The sequence below is a fragment of the Trachypithecus francoisi genome, unplaced genomic scaffold (genome assembly GCF_009764315.1).
Source record: "Trachypithecus francoisi isolate TF-2019V2 unplaced genomic scaffold, Tfra_2.0 Lachesis_group0, whole genome shotgun sequence".
Taxonomy (NCBI): Eukaryota; Metazoa; Chordata; class Mammalia; order Primates; family Cercopithecidae; genus Trachypithecus; species Trachypithecus francoisi.
The window spans coordinates 54,265,054-54,279,093 of record NW_022681453.1 but is presented as its reverse complement, the minus strand read 5'-3'; the positions used below and the strand labels follow the sequence as shown (position 1 = coordinate 54,279,093).

Sequence of the window (14,040 nt, the reverse complement as noted above, 5' to 3'; positions counted from 1 at the left end):
CTCCAGGACCAAAAGATGCCTACACTCAGGTGGCAGACAGGCCTGTGAAGACCTCCTGGTGACATGCTCACATGTTGCTGGGACTAAAGGTGGGATTTTAGCCACCACAGTGGGCTGGTGGTGAGATGTTTACCAACAGGAGGTACTTTGTCCCTCATGTCCCACTTAAAGATTCAGTCCAACCTGGTCTGTGCTTCTGCTGTCCCAAGAGACTCTAGAAAGCTCCAATCCAGGCCGGGTGCGGTGGCTCACGTCTGTAATCCCGGCACTTTGGGAGGCCGAGGTGGGTGGATCACAAGGTCAGGAGATCGAGACCATCCTGGCTAAGATGGTGAAACCCTATCTCTACTAAAAATACAAAAAATGAGCCAGGCGTGGTGGCGGGCGCCTATAGTCCCAGCTACTTGGGAGGCTGAGGCAGGAGAATGGCGTGAACCCGGGAGGCGGAGCTCACACTGAACCAAGATCACGCTACTGCACTCCAGCCTGGGCGACAGAGCGAGACTCCATCTCAAAAAGAAAAAAAGAAAGCTCCAATCCACCCCGAGGTTGATCTTTTAAGTAGGATAGGTGGTCATTTGGCAATCGTTTGCTCTGCTGCCTCAATGTCCTCCTCACTGGACATCCTGCCCCAATTCCATCCTGTTCAGCACAGACTGATTTTCCTGGAACACCACGTTCATTACGGAGCCAGATGGCATGTCAGAAAGAGCACTATATTAGGAGCCAAGAGATCCATGGGGGAGTCCCAGCATTGCCCCTGATGGCTGTATAGCTTTGGGCAAAGTGCGGCCCTTCTGGCATTCAGTTTTTCTTCCAGCAAAATAAAGGATTCAGCCTCCCAGTGCCTTAAATTCGTCTTTCCAACTCTTTCATTCATACTATGGTCTCTCTCCTCAAGAATCCTCGGTGGCTGCCCTCCTGCAAAAAGAGCCCAAACTTACTGGGCTAGCAGCTCCCAAGGCATCCATCACCTGGCCCCAAACCACCTTCTAATGTTTTTGTTATGACCCCATCGCCATCCTCCTCCAAGCCATCCAGCCTTCTCCTTGCTGTACTGACGTACTCTACCCACACCTTCACCTCCCCTCTGCTTGTCGCAAAGCCCTGCCTTCCAAGCCCTGCCCCAAGTTCCCCACAGGCCTCTTTCCTGGAGCCTTTGCTAACATCCCTGTGACAAGCCCCAGCCTAAGGTGAGCTCCTCTCCTGAACTGCTAGAACTTCTCTGCAGACAACTCATTGGCCCTTAGGGGTTCCTGCCAGGGACCAGTTGGATGAAGCACCCGAGAAGGGAAGAAATTCCTGGGACCAAGGGAAATGAGGCAGTGGCCTCGGCCTGTGCTGGGAAGTCCTATGGGCCTGGTATGACACCGCTGTCATCTGCAGGGTGTTTTACAGGTTAGAAGCCACCTTTCCCCCATCGCCTCATTTCACCCTCAAAGACTCTGGGTAAGGGGAATTATCTGTGGTCTGCCTAAGGCCAGTCAACGAGGGAGGAGCCAGCCCTGTGCTAAGCACTAAACGCAGATCTCCCACCTCCAGGTCCAATGCACTTCCCTCTCAGGAGAGGCATCCGCTAAAAGGGACCAGAGCTGCTGGGGGAAGGGAAGGCAAGGCAAACTGCCATGAGAAAAAACGCCAAGCCAGGCAGTCATGTCACAGCACCTGGCGGAAAGGACAGAAGCGCAGCCACTGGCTGAAGTTATCCCCACACCCGCTGCCTGGAGAGGATGATCAGGAGCAGTCTGCTCAACCCGAAGGTAGGACTCTCCTCCTCGGGAAGGTGTAGGATCACCAGCCCGGCTCCCCGCGGGCTCCCAGGGCTCACAGAGGCCAGAGCAGCAACAGCACATGGGAAACCACGGGGCGCCGGACTGGGGAGGTCTCAGAGCTCTCCTAGTGACAACAGCCTCCTTTTACACAGGGAGAAAGGGCGAGTAAGCTAAGGTCACACAGCAACAAAGCCGCACCCAGACCCCAGAGCCACTCTCCTCCCTCCCTCCTCCACCAGGGCCATGCCCACTTGGGGCACCCTGCCACCCTGTGTTCCAGGGACAGCTGGAGCACATGCTTCACCCCTCGCCAACCCAGCAATCCCGCAGGGCATCTGACCTCCACTGTTGACTTCTACCCAGAGGACATGAACATTTTTAGTTCCCAAGGAATGTACATTGTACATCAGCCCCACAGAAGCTAGGCCACCTCTGAGATGGGGTTGCTGGTTTAAAACAAACACCAGCCTTCCTATATAAGGACCCGACAGCCCCCAGGCACCACCTCCGCCAGGAACTGCAGGTAGGCTCTCTCTCCTCTCTGCGTGCATGGTTGCTGACAGGTTTATTGTCTGTGACTGCTGCCCGTTCATTTAACTTCTCTGGGCCTCAGGAGTCCCCTCTAAACACAGGGGATGTTGGACAATCTGAGTCTGTCTGGCTGCTCAGAGACAAGGCTTCGTTTAGGAGCTGCCTCTAATCCCCCTCCCCACTAAGTCCCCTGGGGCCCTTGCTGGTTCAGCTTCCTCACTCCTCATGAAAAGACTTGCCACGAGCTCCTCAGAGCCTGGGACAAAAGGCACTGGGGAGGACCCACAGTGGCCCAGGGAGGCCTCTTCCTTCCCCCAGCCCCCTATCGAGTCTTGCTGCCAGGCATTCTGCCCTGAACAGCCTTGGAGAAGAGAACACACATCCATTCTCTTCTACCTTGGGAGGTGGAGGGGGGTCCTGTCTACATAGCAGTCAGGACCCCAGATAGTAAAGCCCCCTCACGCCATTTGCTGGGCTCCTACCTGAGCTAGCTCAGAGGCACATGAGAAGGGGAGGCAGCTGCCTGGAGATCCTCTCTCCCCCAGGTCCACCTGTCTGCAACCCAGCTGAGGCCATGCCCTCCCCAGGGAATGTCTGCAGCCTCCTGCTCCTCGGCATGCTCTGGCTGGACTTGGCCATGGCAGGCTCCAGCTTCCTGAGCCCTGAACACCAGAGAGTCCAGGTGAGAGCTTCCCACAAAGCCCCACATGCTGACTAGGGTCTCTTGTTCCAGCCCTGCCACTTAGCAACCAGCTCTGTGACCTGGAACAGCGGTGCAATCTCTGGGCTTCGGCCTTCTCCCAGAGCACAAAGGACTGGGTCTGACCTCACTCTTTCTGGAAGGACATGGGGGCCTGGGGTCCTAAAGAGACTATTTCCCCCTTCCAGCAGAGAAAAGAGTCCAAGAAGCCACCAGCCAAGCTGCAGCCTCGAGCTCTAGGAGGCTGGCTCCGCCCAGAAGATGGAGATCAGGCAGAAGGGGCAGAGGATGAACTGGATATCCAGGTTGGTACCTCTGCAGTTTTATGTTTCTGTGGCGGCGAGGGTTGGGTCGGGAGAGGGAGGGCAGGGACAGGTGGCAGTGAACAGGGTCCCAACTACAAGCTCCCCAGAACTATAAAACCAGTACCACAGGAGCTGAGCTCTGCCCTGGGCTCTGTGAGGTCTTTGCCCATTAAGAGAAAAACATCTGGGAGAAGTAACTTTGCTACAACAGAATAGGGATGGAGGGAGACTGGGCAGAGGAGAGGGGGTGCCAGAGCCTCCAGGTGACTCAAAGGGGACAGAAAATACAGTGCCCAGAGGCAAAGACACCCAGAAATAAACAGCAGGCCCAGACTGAAGATGTTTCTCTGCAGAAAACCGTGTTTTACTCAGGGGCTTCTAGGGCCTGAACTGGGGGATGGAGTGCTTCGAAATAGCACCCCGGATGGGAGAGCCAGCGCCAGCCCAGGCTCCAGCACTCACTCACCTCACCTGGAGGCAAGGAGAGCAGGTCTGGACGATTTGCTCTGACAAATCGTGTGGGGGGCAAGGAGAAAGTTAACCCAGAGATGGAGAGGAGGAGGGAGTAAAGGATTTTACGGGGTTGTCTATATAACCTTCCTGTGGCTGAGGTTCAGGGAATGGTTTCTTCTAAGCATTTGGTTGGTGACACCATTTCGCGGCTAAGGCAGGATTCCCCCAAGGTAGCACTTAATAATGGCAGTTATTAAACACTGTGCCCGAGGATACCAGCTTCACCTCTAACCGCCCTACCTCCTCCCTACGACAACCTGTGAGGTAAGCAGGGCTGGCATTATTCCCACTTTAGAGCGGAGGAACGGTTCAGAGGGGAACTCACTTGCCCAACGTACCACAGCGGAGTGTGGCAGAGATGCAACACAAGGTCAGGGCTGACTCCAGTCCCCAAGCCCTCTTCCTCCTCATTGGTCTGATGAACAGAGACAGCGCACAGTGGCCCAGGGAGGCCTCTTCCTTCCAGAGAAGGAGTGAAATGTGCCTGCCTTGGCCTCTGCCTGCCTGTTCACCATACTCTTCTCCAGTCGAGGAATAAAGCCATCGGAAGCTCCCCCAGCCCCTGCTCGCTCTCACCCTCACCAGTGCCTAGTGGTGTTCAGATCTTTCCTCTACACGATAGGATACACTAGATTCCCATTTGAAAGAGCTACATATCCTTATGCCAAAACCAGGATATTTTGCTGGTGAGACAGCCAGCTCCACACATGGTCATCCCAGCCAGAGGAGCTGCACATTAGCCCAGATGAGAAAGAGGTCTTGGTGGCTGATGATGCAAGGTGGGGTTGGTACAGCGGGAACTTTGCAGTTTCTGTGAAAGCCAGACTCAGAGCATGTGACCCACGCTGCCTTGGCTGGAACCAGAAGTCAAACGCCTGGGGGGTGTTGAGGCTACCAGAAGAGGAGCAGCTGCAGAGCCCGGGAGCGCCCCACTACCAAACCCCTCACAACCTAGTGTCCCACCCACGTCTCTCATCTCAGGCCCCTCTACCTCCCCGCAAACATTTCCCTCCCAAAATCAAGTTTCAGAGTAGAAGACTTTGGAGACCAAGTCCCACTCCCATTGAACAGATGGGCCACTGAGGCCAAGAGGGAAGCTGGCCCCCACCACCAGCCAGCACCATGACACCTCTCACTTGCCTGTACCACAGCACCAGGTGTTAGGCCAGCCCAGCAGTCTCCCAGACCGCTGCTCCTGTTCACTAAGATGTCTGCCAGGTGATGGGCCACCCTGCATTTGCCTCAGCAGTGGAAGAAAAATGAGTATTTACCGGAGGGAATGGAAGGCCCCAATTTCCTTACCAAAAAAAAAAAAAAATCAATCATGTCATTCCCCACTGGGTCCATCTTCATGGTGGAGTTAAGGGGAGGGAGATTTCGAAAAGGGAACACATAGCTATTGGTTGGTTAATAGCTTCTCTGCGCCTGTGTCCACACCTGTAAAACGGGTACAGTGGTAGCGCCTACCCCACAGGGAGGCCCTGAGGATGCCTGGCCTGACGCAGAGGAAGGGAATGGGACTAAAGTGGTTTTCAGGGCCAGGTGGGTTTAAAAGTCCTGCTTCCTAGTCCTTGGCCTCCAACTCCCTGGGCTTCTACTGTGAGGAACAAATGACCTAGCACTAAGATCCTTCCCTGACTCAGACAAGACAGCACCCAACATGGCCAGGCACCGAGGCAGCCACTGGCAAACAGAGGCAATCTCTGCTCCCAAGGAAAGTCAGCCATGTGGCTGCAGCAGAGCTCCTTCCCACTCAAAGCTTTGAGCTCCAGAAAATCATCTCAGGAACACCTGGAAAACAGGAGAGATGGGGAGCTCTCCCCGTAGAGGGGAAGAAATGGAGGCACAGAAAGGAGGACTTGGTTCAGAGCCTCCTTCTAGGAAAACATCAGCTTCCTTTTGATTTTCCAGGCATCAAAGAAAGGGTTATGCATATGAGAGGAAAAAATGCCTAGGGAAGGAGAAAAAGGAGAAGAAACAGACAAGAGGGAAAGGAGAAAGAGCTGGGGGCAGGGAAGGAATAGAAGGCCAGCAGGCCAGTGCTGAGAATGCCGGGCAGACACCCTGCCAGGACCCGAAATGCTGCCATTGGTGACTCAACCGTTTGTCTTCAAAACTGCAAAGGAGAAAAAAGTCTCCTACCAGGGGCCACCACAGCTTTTATCAGCAATCCCCCTAGAGGCTAAGGCTGGGAGGCAGGAGACCGCAAGGTAAGTAAGTGTCTGACAGATGGTGAATGGGAAGGTGAGCTGTGGCCCTGATAAAGGAAGAGAATCTGGTTGAGGTGTCACTCGGCAGTCCCTGCTGGGGCCCAAAGGCCATTCTCCCTCTCCACTCCTGAGGAGAGAGCAGACAGCCCAGAGCCCCCTTTGGGATGGGGATGGGCATGACCTCTGACATCTCCTGGGTCCTCCCTGCCCTGCCTCCTAGTTCAACGCCCCCTTTGATGTTGGAATCAAGCTGTCAGGGGTTCAGTACCAGCAGCACAGCCAGGCCCTGGGGAAGTTTCTTCAGGACATCCTCTGGGAAGAGGCCAAAGGTGAGTCCTGCCTGGACCAGGGCTGCTTGATTTCCTTGCAGCCCCACGTGGGAGTTCACTCTGTGGGTGACGAGAGTTTTCCCCAACCTCTGCCTCTCCAAAAGAACTTCTAATTTCCCTTTCCCAAAGATCTGCAGGAGAGTGGTTGGCTAGTATTTGTGAGTGGCTCAGAAGGGAGTTCATCATAGTCTTTGTGTTCAAAGAATGTTCTAAGAACTAGTACATTAGCTAGCTTTGGGGCCTCAGCTGAATCTCAGCTTCCTTAACTGTAAAATGAAGCTATTTTACCTATTGCGGGAGTCTACAATTATTTGGTGTCACACCATCTTCACTGCGTAATTTTACTCCACAAACAAAAAGGAATTGGTGCCAAAGTAGTACTCAGAACAGGTTCTGCAGGCTGTTAAGCAGTGCCTTCAAATATTAGAGCTTCCTGAGTTAAGCAAAGGGTTTGCTTTGAATCCCCTCTTCTTGTAAAAGAAAAAAAGAAACCGCCCGACTGATTGAGGTGGCAGAAAACACCTGCACATCTGCAAAGCACTGTTGTCACCAAGGCAGTGACCCTTCACCCCTGGGGAACAGCAGAAGTAGCATTCACCCCGCTGTGCAAACGAGGAAACCAAGACTCAGCTTTGAGGTGACTTACCCAGGGCACAACAGTTTGACTCCACGGCCAGTGCTTCCCCGCAACCCCCACCATTACATCCCACCTGCAATGTCACCACCATAGAAGAAAAACACTAGCAGGACAGTACGTCCAGCATTCTGACTCAACCTCTTGCTTTCCAGAGGCCCCAGCTGACAAGTGATTGCCCACAAGCCTTACTCACCTCTCTCTTCCTCCCAAGCTTAGAAGCGCTCATCTGGCCTTTCACTTGCTTCTGCCACAACTCCCACGACTGTTGTACAAGCTCAGGAGGTGAATAAACGTTCAAACTGTAGGCTGATGTTCCAAATGGGAATTCATTTCAAAGAGGAAAAGTTAACATTTCACTTTAAAAAAATCAAAATAATAAAAATGAAAATAATTCTTGGTCTACGGTCTGTGGGAAGGGAATGAAAGGACAAGCAGTAAGGCCAATGTGCATGCTTAGAACCCTAACCACAGCAGCTCACTCAAGCAGAGAAGCTACTGTATGTGCACGCATTGTGCGGAATTAAGACTGGGTTTCTTAGAGGAGGAGAGAAAGGGGGAGAGCAGGAGGGAAAGGGGAAGAAGAGGAGGGAGGGAGAAAACGAGGAGGGAGAGGAAGAGAGAGGAGAGATAAAGTGGGACTAAGAGAAAGGGAAGAGAGGAAGAACAAAGACAGTTCCTTTACACATCAGGGCTTCCTGAGTGCAAGGCTGCACTAACAGCTTATTAACAACAACCAGCCAGGGCTGTGTGGACAAAGAAACTTCAGGATGACATTATCGGAGCCAACATCTATTCAAGACCGGAGAGGAAAACAGGAATGCCCAAGAATGAATTTGAAGTTAGACGTTTAGTGAGGTGCCCAGCGGCTCTTGGGCACTGCTAGACAGCGCTGAAGAGCTGCATTCTCCTTCCTCCCTTCTCCACTACTGAGAAGGCCTGACAAAGCAGATGCCTCACGTGGGCAAGGCTGGCTGTCACCATGGTTCCCTTACTGATACCTGGTGGGATCCCCAAACATTCCCTCAACTCCAGCTTACAGCAGACATGAGCCTTGACTCTTACGTTCCACAACTTAATTCCAGTTACGACACTGGTCTTCCCGGGGAAAGGCCACTCAGTCACACCCACCTTAGCCTAAACGTGTGGACTGAGTGTGGGCAACGGATGGGACACATCACTAAAGGGAGGGAAAGGCAAAGAACAAGGCGGCCCCAAAGAGCAGCACCACCCACTTGCCAACTCAGCCATCTGAGCACTTGTGAGAAGCATGCAGGAAGCTGTCTGCAGAGACAGTTGGGGTAATGCCCGCACTCTGGAAAACCCGCACCACAGAGGGTGCTAGGAGCCGAGTGTCTCCTCAAGTAAAATTCTGGCCGCCCCACACTCAGGCACTAACCACTGATCAGGTGCGGCAGACAGACAGAAACCCAACTGCTCTTCCTCACATAGGAGCTGTGGTCTGTGAACACCACCGTCATCTGGGAACTTCTTAGAAATGCAGAATCTTGGGCAGCACCCCAGCCCTAATCTATCTGGATCTGCATTTGAACAAGATCCCCAGGCTACTTAGTAAATGGCTGATGGGAAACAGCTTCTTACAATTCCATGTGAATCTACAAGTATCTGTAAACAAAAGTTCAATTTTAAAATATGACTTGTTGATTGATAAATTGAAATTCACTTACATTGGTAAGGCCATGGGTATAAAGATGTGGGGATTAAAAAAAAAAAAAGAAGCCCCTTCTCAGGTGTCACAGCACACTGCAGGCCCCCCACTAACCCCCCCTCCCCGACAGCCATGCCCCTACCTCCCCAGGCACCTGGCACAAGTGGGTACAGAGATCAACACACTTGTCCTGGAACTTAACCATCTCAGCTCTGTCACTTAGTTGGGATACGACCTTGATTATCACTAACTGCCCACAGCCCTCATCAATAGCTAGAGAAGAGGAGCGAAGGCCCAAAATGGCCAAAGTGGTCAGGAGCTGGTTTCTTTTTGAGAAAGCACCCACTGATTGGGCTTGGGAGAGGATGGGTACCAGGCTCTGAACAAATGCTGGTCACCTGAGGCTTCCCTCACCAAAGACAAGAACTTACTTCTCTCTCAAAGGAATCACAAGCATTATTACTAGCTTGCCTGGGTCATTCAAATAGAAACAGATATTGCGCCCCACCGTGGACTGGGCACTCTCACCTGTGCCAGGCAACAAGGTGTACTGCAAAGATCTGGGCTTTCATTTTGGACCTGAATTTGGATACCAGCTGTATGATTCAGGCCAAGACTGAATTTCTCAGGCTCCTCACATGTAAAATGCCTACCTTGCTGGGTTACTGCCAAGACTGAACATGAGATCTCACGTGAGCCGTAGCTGCTAGGCACAGGGCCCGGCACGTAGCTAAGCATTCAATTACTAGAGCAGCCGGCACTTACCACCACACCCCTGATGTGCACCAGGCACCATGTTAAATACTCATGCAGATTAATATGATTTCACTCCATTTTCACAGCAAGCCTACTTATGAGGGAGAAAACTAAAGCTCAGAGAAATTAAGTTAACTTTCCCGAAGTCACACAGCAAGTACATGGCCGACTCACGTCCATCGTCAGAGGGCTCAGGTGCTGCTTGTTCATCTGGCTCCACAGCCTCTCAGCCAGTGCGGCTTGCCTCGCTCTACTGCCTAGGATGAGAGAGGTTTCCATTTTCATTCATTTTTCTTCAGAATACACTGGGTGAACGTGGTAGCAGGGTGAGGACAATTTCAAGTCAACAATGGGCAGAAATATAATTTATCAAAGAAAATGGTTAGAGGACACCTTTGAGAAAATGTATTATTTCAAACATGTTCCTGCATCAGCTTTCTTAAACCGACTCCTTCATGCATCGTTTAATGATACCACTATAACTGATCGTCTCTAAAGCGGGGTGTAGGTACCCCTAGGGTGAGCGAGCTATTTGCTGGAGAAAATAAATTCTCCTTGTGAAAAAACTTTTACCTTGTGTATAATTAGCATAACAGCACATGTATTTAAGTTCTTATGCACTTATAGGTGTGTGTTCAGAAATTCTCCTAAGACAGTGCACATAGAAGAGTTGAGATGCCTCCACTAAGCTACCCACCTTCATCTGAATCCACTTCCAAATGTCACTGGCATTTGGGAGGTCGAGGCGGGTGGGTCACCTGAGATCAGGAGTGCAAGGCCAAACTGGCCAACACAGCAAAACCTCATCACTACTTAAAATTAAAAAAAAAATTAGCCAGGCATGCCGGTGGGCGCCTGTAATCCCAGCTACTCAGGAGGCTGAGGCAGGAGAATCGCTTGAACCTGGGAGACAGAGGTTGCAGTGAGCCAAGATCAGACCACTGCATTCCAGCCTGGGCGAGAGAGTGACACTCAGTCTCAAAAAAAAAAAAACCAAAACCAAAAAAAGATGTCACTGGCAAATGAGCACTTTTTAATACAGTGACCCTGAGAGGGACTGGCTGGCCACTAATCACCATCTTTGACAGAGTTTGCTTCTTCAATCACTGTACATTCCGGTGGCCATTCGCCCTTACTTTACAAAAATGAATGAAGCAAAATGAAGGTGCTGAGAGCAAACGATGAGTATCGGTCCCAAGTTTCCTACAGAAAGATGGAAACACCAGAAAAGTCAAGGACAGACAGTCACAAGGACCATCACTGAGTGAAAGCCAGCTGCACATTCGACTGTGAACGAACTGAGACAAAGTTCAGGACAATGCCAAAGATACATCATCGATGACTGTATCTGAAAGACAAGGCAGCAACAGAGACTTCAAAGGTGTTCAGCATTCTTGCGAGAGAGCCTTCCTTTTTATGTGTAAGTTTACTTTTTGGCCAGTGCACCTGTATTCAAGAATACCTTAGTACAAAATAGGAGGGCTGAGTGCAAGTAATGAAACAGAATTTCCTCCAGAGTTTACCCAGAGGAATCAGGAATTCAGTCCAATGCCCACCACCCAACTGATTCATCAACACCCCCAGGGACTAGATTTTTCTTCCTCCTACAGCCTTGTGCTGGAAACAAAAAAAAAGAAAAGAAAAGAAAGTATCTACATAGGTTAGAAAGAGGCAGTGCATCTGAGTTCCCAGGCAGTAAAATTACTTAACACTCAAGGCTGCAGAACTTTAAGAATTCTTGGCTGGACGCCATGGCTCACACCTGTAATCCCAGCACTTTGGGAGGCTGAGGTGGGTGGATCACGAGGTCAGGAGATCGAGACCATCCTGGCTAACACGGTGAAGCCCTGTCTCTACTAAAAATACAAAAACAAAATTAGTCAGGCGTGGTGGTGGGCGCCTGTAGTCCCAGCTACTAGGGAGGCTGAGGCAGGAGAACGGCGTGAACCCAGGAGGTGGAGCTTGCAGGCGTGGTGGTGGGCGCCTGGAGTCCCAGCTACTAGGGAGGCTGAGGCAGGAGAACGGCATGAACTCAGGAGGCGGCGCTTGCAGTGAGCTGAGATTGCACCACTGCACTCCAGCCTGGGTGACAGAGCGAGACTTCGTCTCAAAAAAAAAAAAAAAAGAATTCTTTTTTGGGGGGAGACAGGGGGAGGGGAGAGACAGAGCCTCGCTCTGTCACCCAGGCTGGAGTGCAGTGGCGCGATCTTGGCTCACTGCAACCTCTGCCTCCTAGGTTCAAGTGATTCTCCTGCTTAAGCCTCCCGAATAGCTGGGACTACAAGCGCGTGCCACCCCACTCAGCTATATTTTTGTATTTTTAGTAGAGATAGGGTTTCACCGTGTTGGCCAGCCTGGTCTCGAACTCCTAACCTCAAGTGATCTGCCCACCCTGGCCTCCCAAAGTGCTGGGATTACAGAAGTGAGCCACCATGCCTGAGCAAACTTTAAGAATTCTTATATGCAGTTTAATTTTACAGAGAGCCACATGGATACTCAAGAAAGTCTCCAGCTATCTGGATTCTTGGGTTACAAAGCTGGCCAACAACCAGATTAAACCACTGCATCACTCAGGTAAGTCTACACAAACACAGAGAGACTGGGTTGGCTGGAGGATCCATCACTTTATTTTCAGAAAAAGATGGCCAAAGAGGGGAAAAAAAACAGGCATTCCCGCAGCACAGTGAAAACAATCAGCCATCCAAAAAGCTGAATCAAAAACAATGCCAACCAACTTTCACGCCCACACAGGTGAGGTTTCACTATGTAACAGCACATAAATGATCATCTAAATCCTAGAGAGAAAAGTAGATAGCACCTTGTGCTTTTCCTTGGCAGGTGGATGGCACAGGCTTGGAGACTTCCATGTCATCATCGCTTTTCCTCCTCTAACACAGGGCTGGTGGTTTCACCTGCAGGCAGTACTGACTTCAGGGCTTGTGGAGAGGAGATGGTTGTGCTGCAGTTCACTTGGTGACAATAAAGCACTTTGATATACTCAGCAGTCCCCAAATCTTCCAAGTAGGAGATCAGGTCCCACCCCGACTTCCCACATGGGCAAATCTGCAGCACAGACAACATAACGGCACAGCTGATCCATGAAGACAGACAGTGAATCAAGGCTGAGTTCCAGGCCAGTGACTTGTGTACCAGGGGCAAGACGGAAATACCAGATAGGAAATATTAAATCCATTCCATTTTAGCTCACAAGGCTCAAATGTGCCTTCCAAAAACACCTAGAGGAATTTAGGATTCCATAAGGGACGTATTTTACAATTTAAGCCTCCAAGAACACAGACGAGGGACTCCAGGTGACCTATCCACCTCACTGCAGGAGATCAGGGTGAAGGATCCTTTGAAACAAAATAGTCTCCTCTCACTTAACCCTGGACCATTAGAACCTCTAGGGCCTGTAACGAATATACCTTTACAAGGCACCAGCAGGCAGCAGAGCAGAGCTCAGGACTTGAGATGACTCAGTTGCTCAAAAGGTGAAGGAGAAGCTCTGACTTTTAAAACACAGAAAGACAGGACACAGGAGAGGCAAAGGCAAGGGGGCACCCAGGAGAAGGGGGAGAGGGACTGGTACATTTGCGGACACCAGGCCTGCTTATTCTGCATAGACAATATAACATGGCTGAGCTGCCCTGCAGAGCTTCAGAGAACTACATTGATTCACCTCTCAACCTGGGCAGGCCACACAAGGGACTGTTACGCAAGATGAAATGAGGATTATTTTGGTCAAATGTTCCAGAGAAAGAGGCAAAAGTGAAACAAAAGGAAGCTGGGAACCCCTGACACAAGACTAGCAGGTAGTTTCTGCTGCAAACTGAACCTTATCAGCTTAACACACCCACACAGCAACCCTGAGGGCATCAGTGAGTAGGAAGTACCTCCTTTGGGGTCCTCTTCCCCAAGAAGGCCTCTTCCTGGAGTCCCCCAGTCTGTCCTGGATCTCCATCATGAACAATGAGCGCTCCTCTGCACACCCCATATCAATGGCAGTGAAACCAATGAGACCAGCAGTTGAAGTCCCTCTGCCTGTGCTGACGCTGGAGTTGACACCAGAACAGTGACAGTCAAATTGAAGAGTTATCCAGGGAAGGAAAGAGAACAACTTCACTGGTTGCAAGCAAATACACCTCTGAGATAGGTCTCCAGTTAATTTCCCCCAAAAGGTTTCCCAGTTGGGAGTCTGTTTTTAGAACCGAGAACCAGGAACTGAGTTACACACCCACATGTGCTTAGACGAGTAGGCGGGTGACTTTATTCACAAACTGCTCAAAAACACAGGCTGCAGAGAACAGAATTTGGACTGCCAACTCACTGTACCCTCATATCACACTCTTCTTTGCTGCCTATCCTGGAGCATTTTGGCTGGGAGGCAAAACCCCAGTGCTATTACAGGCAGTCCCCATACCCCTCATTCCACACCCACCCCACCCACAAGCTGAAGCCTTATGACCCGCCTCGAGTTAAACATCCTGTCCTGGTTTTCTGTGTTCCAATCAGTTCTCCAAACACATCCTCGACCTGCGACACAGACTTCAAGCCAGCCTGTGTTCTGTCAGGCTGCTGGTCACCCTGGAGGGTGGAAGAGAAAAGGAAGAAGGTTCCAAAT

The 14,040-nt window shown here is 51.1% G+C and overlaps 2 protein-coding genes and 1 long non-coding RNA gene across 7 annotated transcripts in view; 1 reads left to right on the top strand and 2 right to left on the bottom strand.

Moving 5' to 3' along the window:
- Positions 1–433: 433 nt before the first annotated feature.
- On the bottom strand, positions 434–11,223 carry LOC117083248. Its single transcript, XR_004437014.1, has 4 exons — positions 11,182–11,223; positions 9,594–9,676; positions 7,191–7,303; positions 434–921 (listed from the first exon to the last, which is right to left on the bottom strand). It is a non-coding gene; the product is annotated as an uncharacterized LOC117083248 (long non-coding RNA).
- On the top strand, positions 1,543–13,290 carry GHRL (ghrelin and obestatin prepropeptide). 2 transcript variants are annotated; one of them, XM_033210659.1, is made up of 5 exons: positions 1,543–2,295; positions 2,849–2,985; positions 3,192–3,308; positions 6,252–6,360; positions 7,150–7,301. In XM_033210659.1, the coding sequence occupies exons 2-5, from the start codon at positions 2,878–2,880 to the stop codon at positions 7,167–7,169; spliced, it is 354 nt and encodes a 117-aa protein (XP_033066550.1). In that variant the 5' UTR covers positions 1,543–2,295; positions 2,849–2,877; the 3' UTR covers positions 7,170–7,301. The 2 variants fall into 2 exon arrangements, with proteins under 2 accessions (XP_033066550.1, XP_033066549.1); XM_033210658.1 differs by lacking the exon at positions 7,150–7,301 and adding an exon at positions 11,900–13,290 and having other exon boundaries at positions 1,797–2,295.
- Positions 12,024–14,040, bottom strand: part of TATDN2 (TatD DNase domain containing 2) — a 43,039-nt gene continuing 41,022 nt past the window's right edge. For 2 of the 4 annotated variants that reach the window (XR_004437013.1, XM_033210653.1), the window contains one exon: positions 12,024–14,003. The gene's annotated coding sequence lies outside the window, so the exon portion shown is untranslated. The remainder of the gene's footprint in view (positions 14,004–14,040) is intronic. The other 2 variants (XR_004437011.1, XR_004437012.1) reach the window with 2 other exon arrangements.

Bases quoted from the DNA above. Each gene is read 5' to 3' on its own strand.
- GHRL (XM_033210658.1), top strand. From the start codon at position 2,878: ATGCCCTCCCCAGGGAATGTCTGCAGCCTCCTGCTCCTCGGCATGCTC. The intron at 2,986-3,191 runs GTGAGAGCTTCC...TCCCCCTTCCAG, and splicing joins CTGAACACCAGAGAGTCCAG to CAGAGAAAAGAGTCCAAGAA. The intron at 3,309-6,251 runs GTTGGTACCTCT...CCTGCCTCCTAG, and splicing joins AGGATGAACTGGATATCCAG to TTCAACGCCCCCTTTGATGT.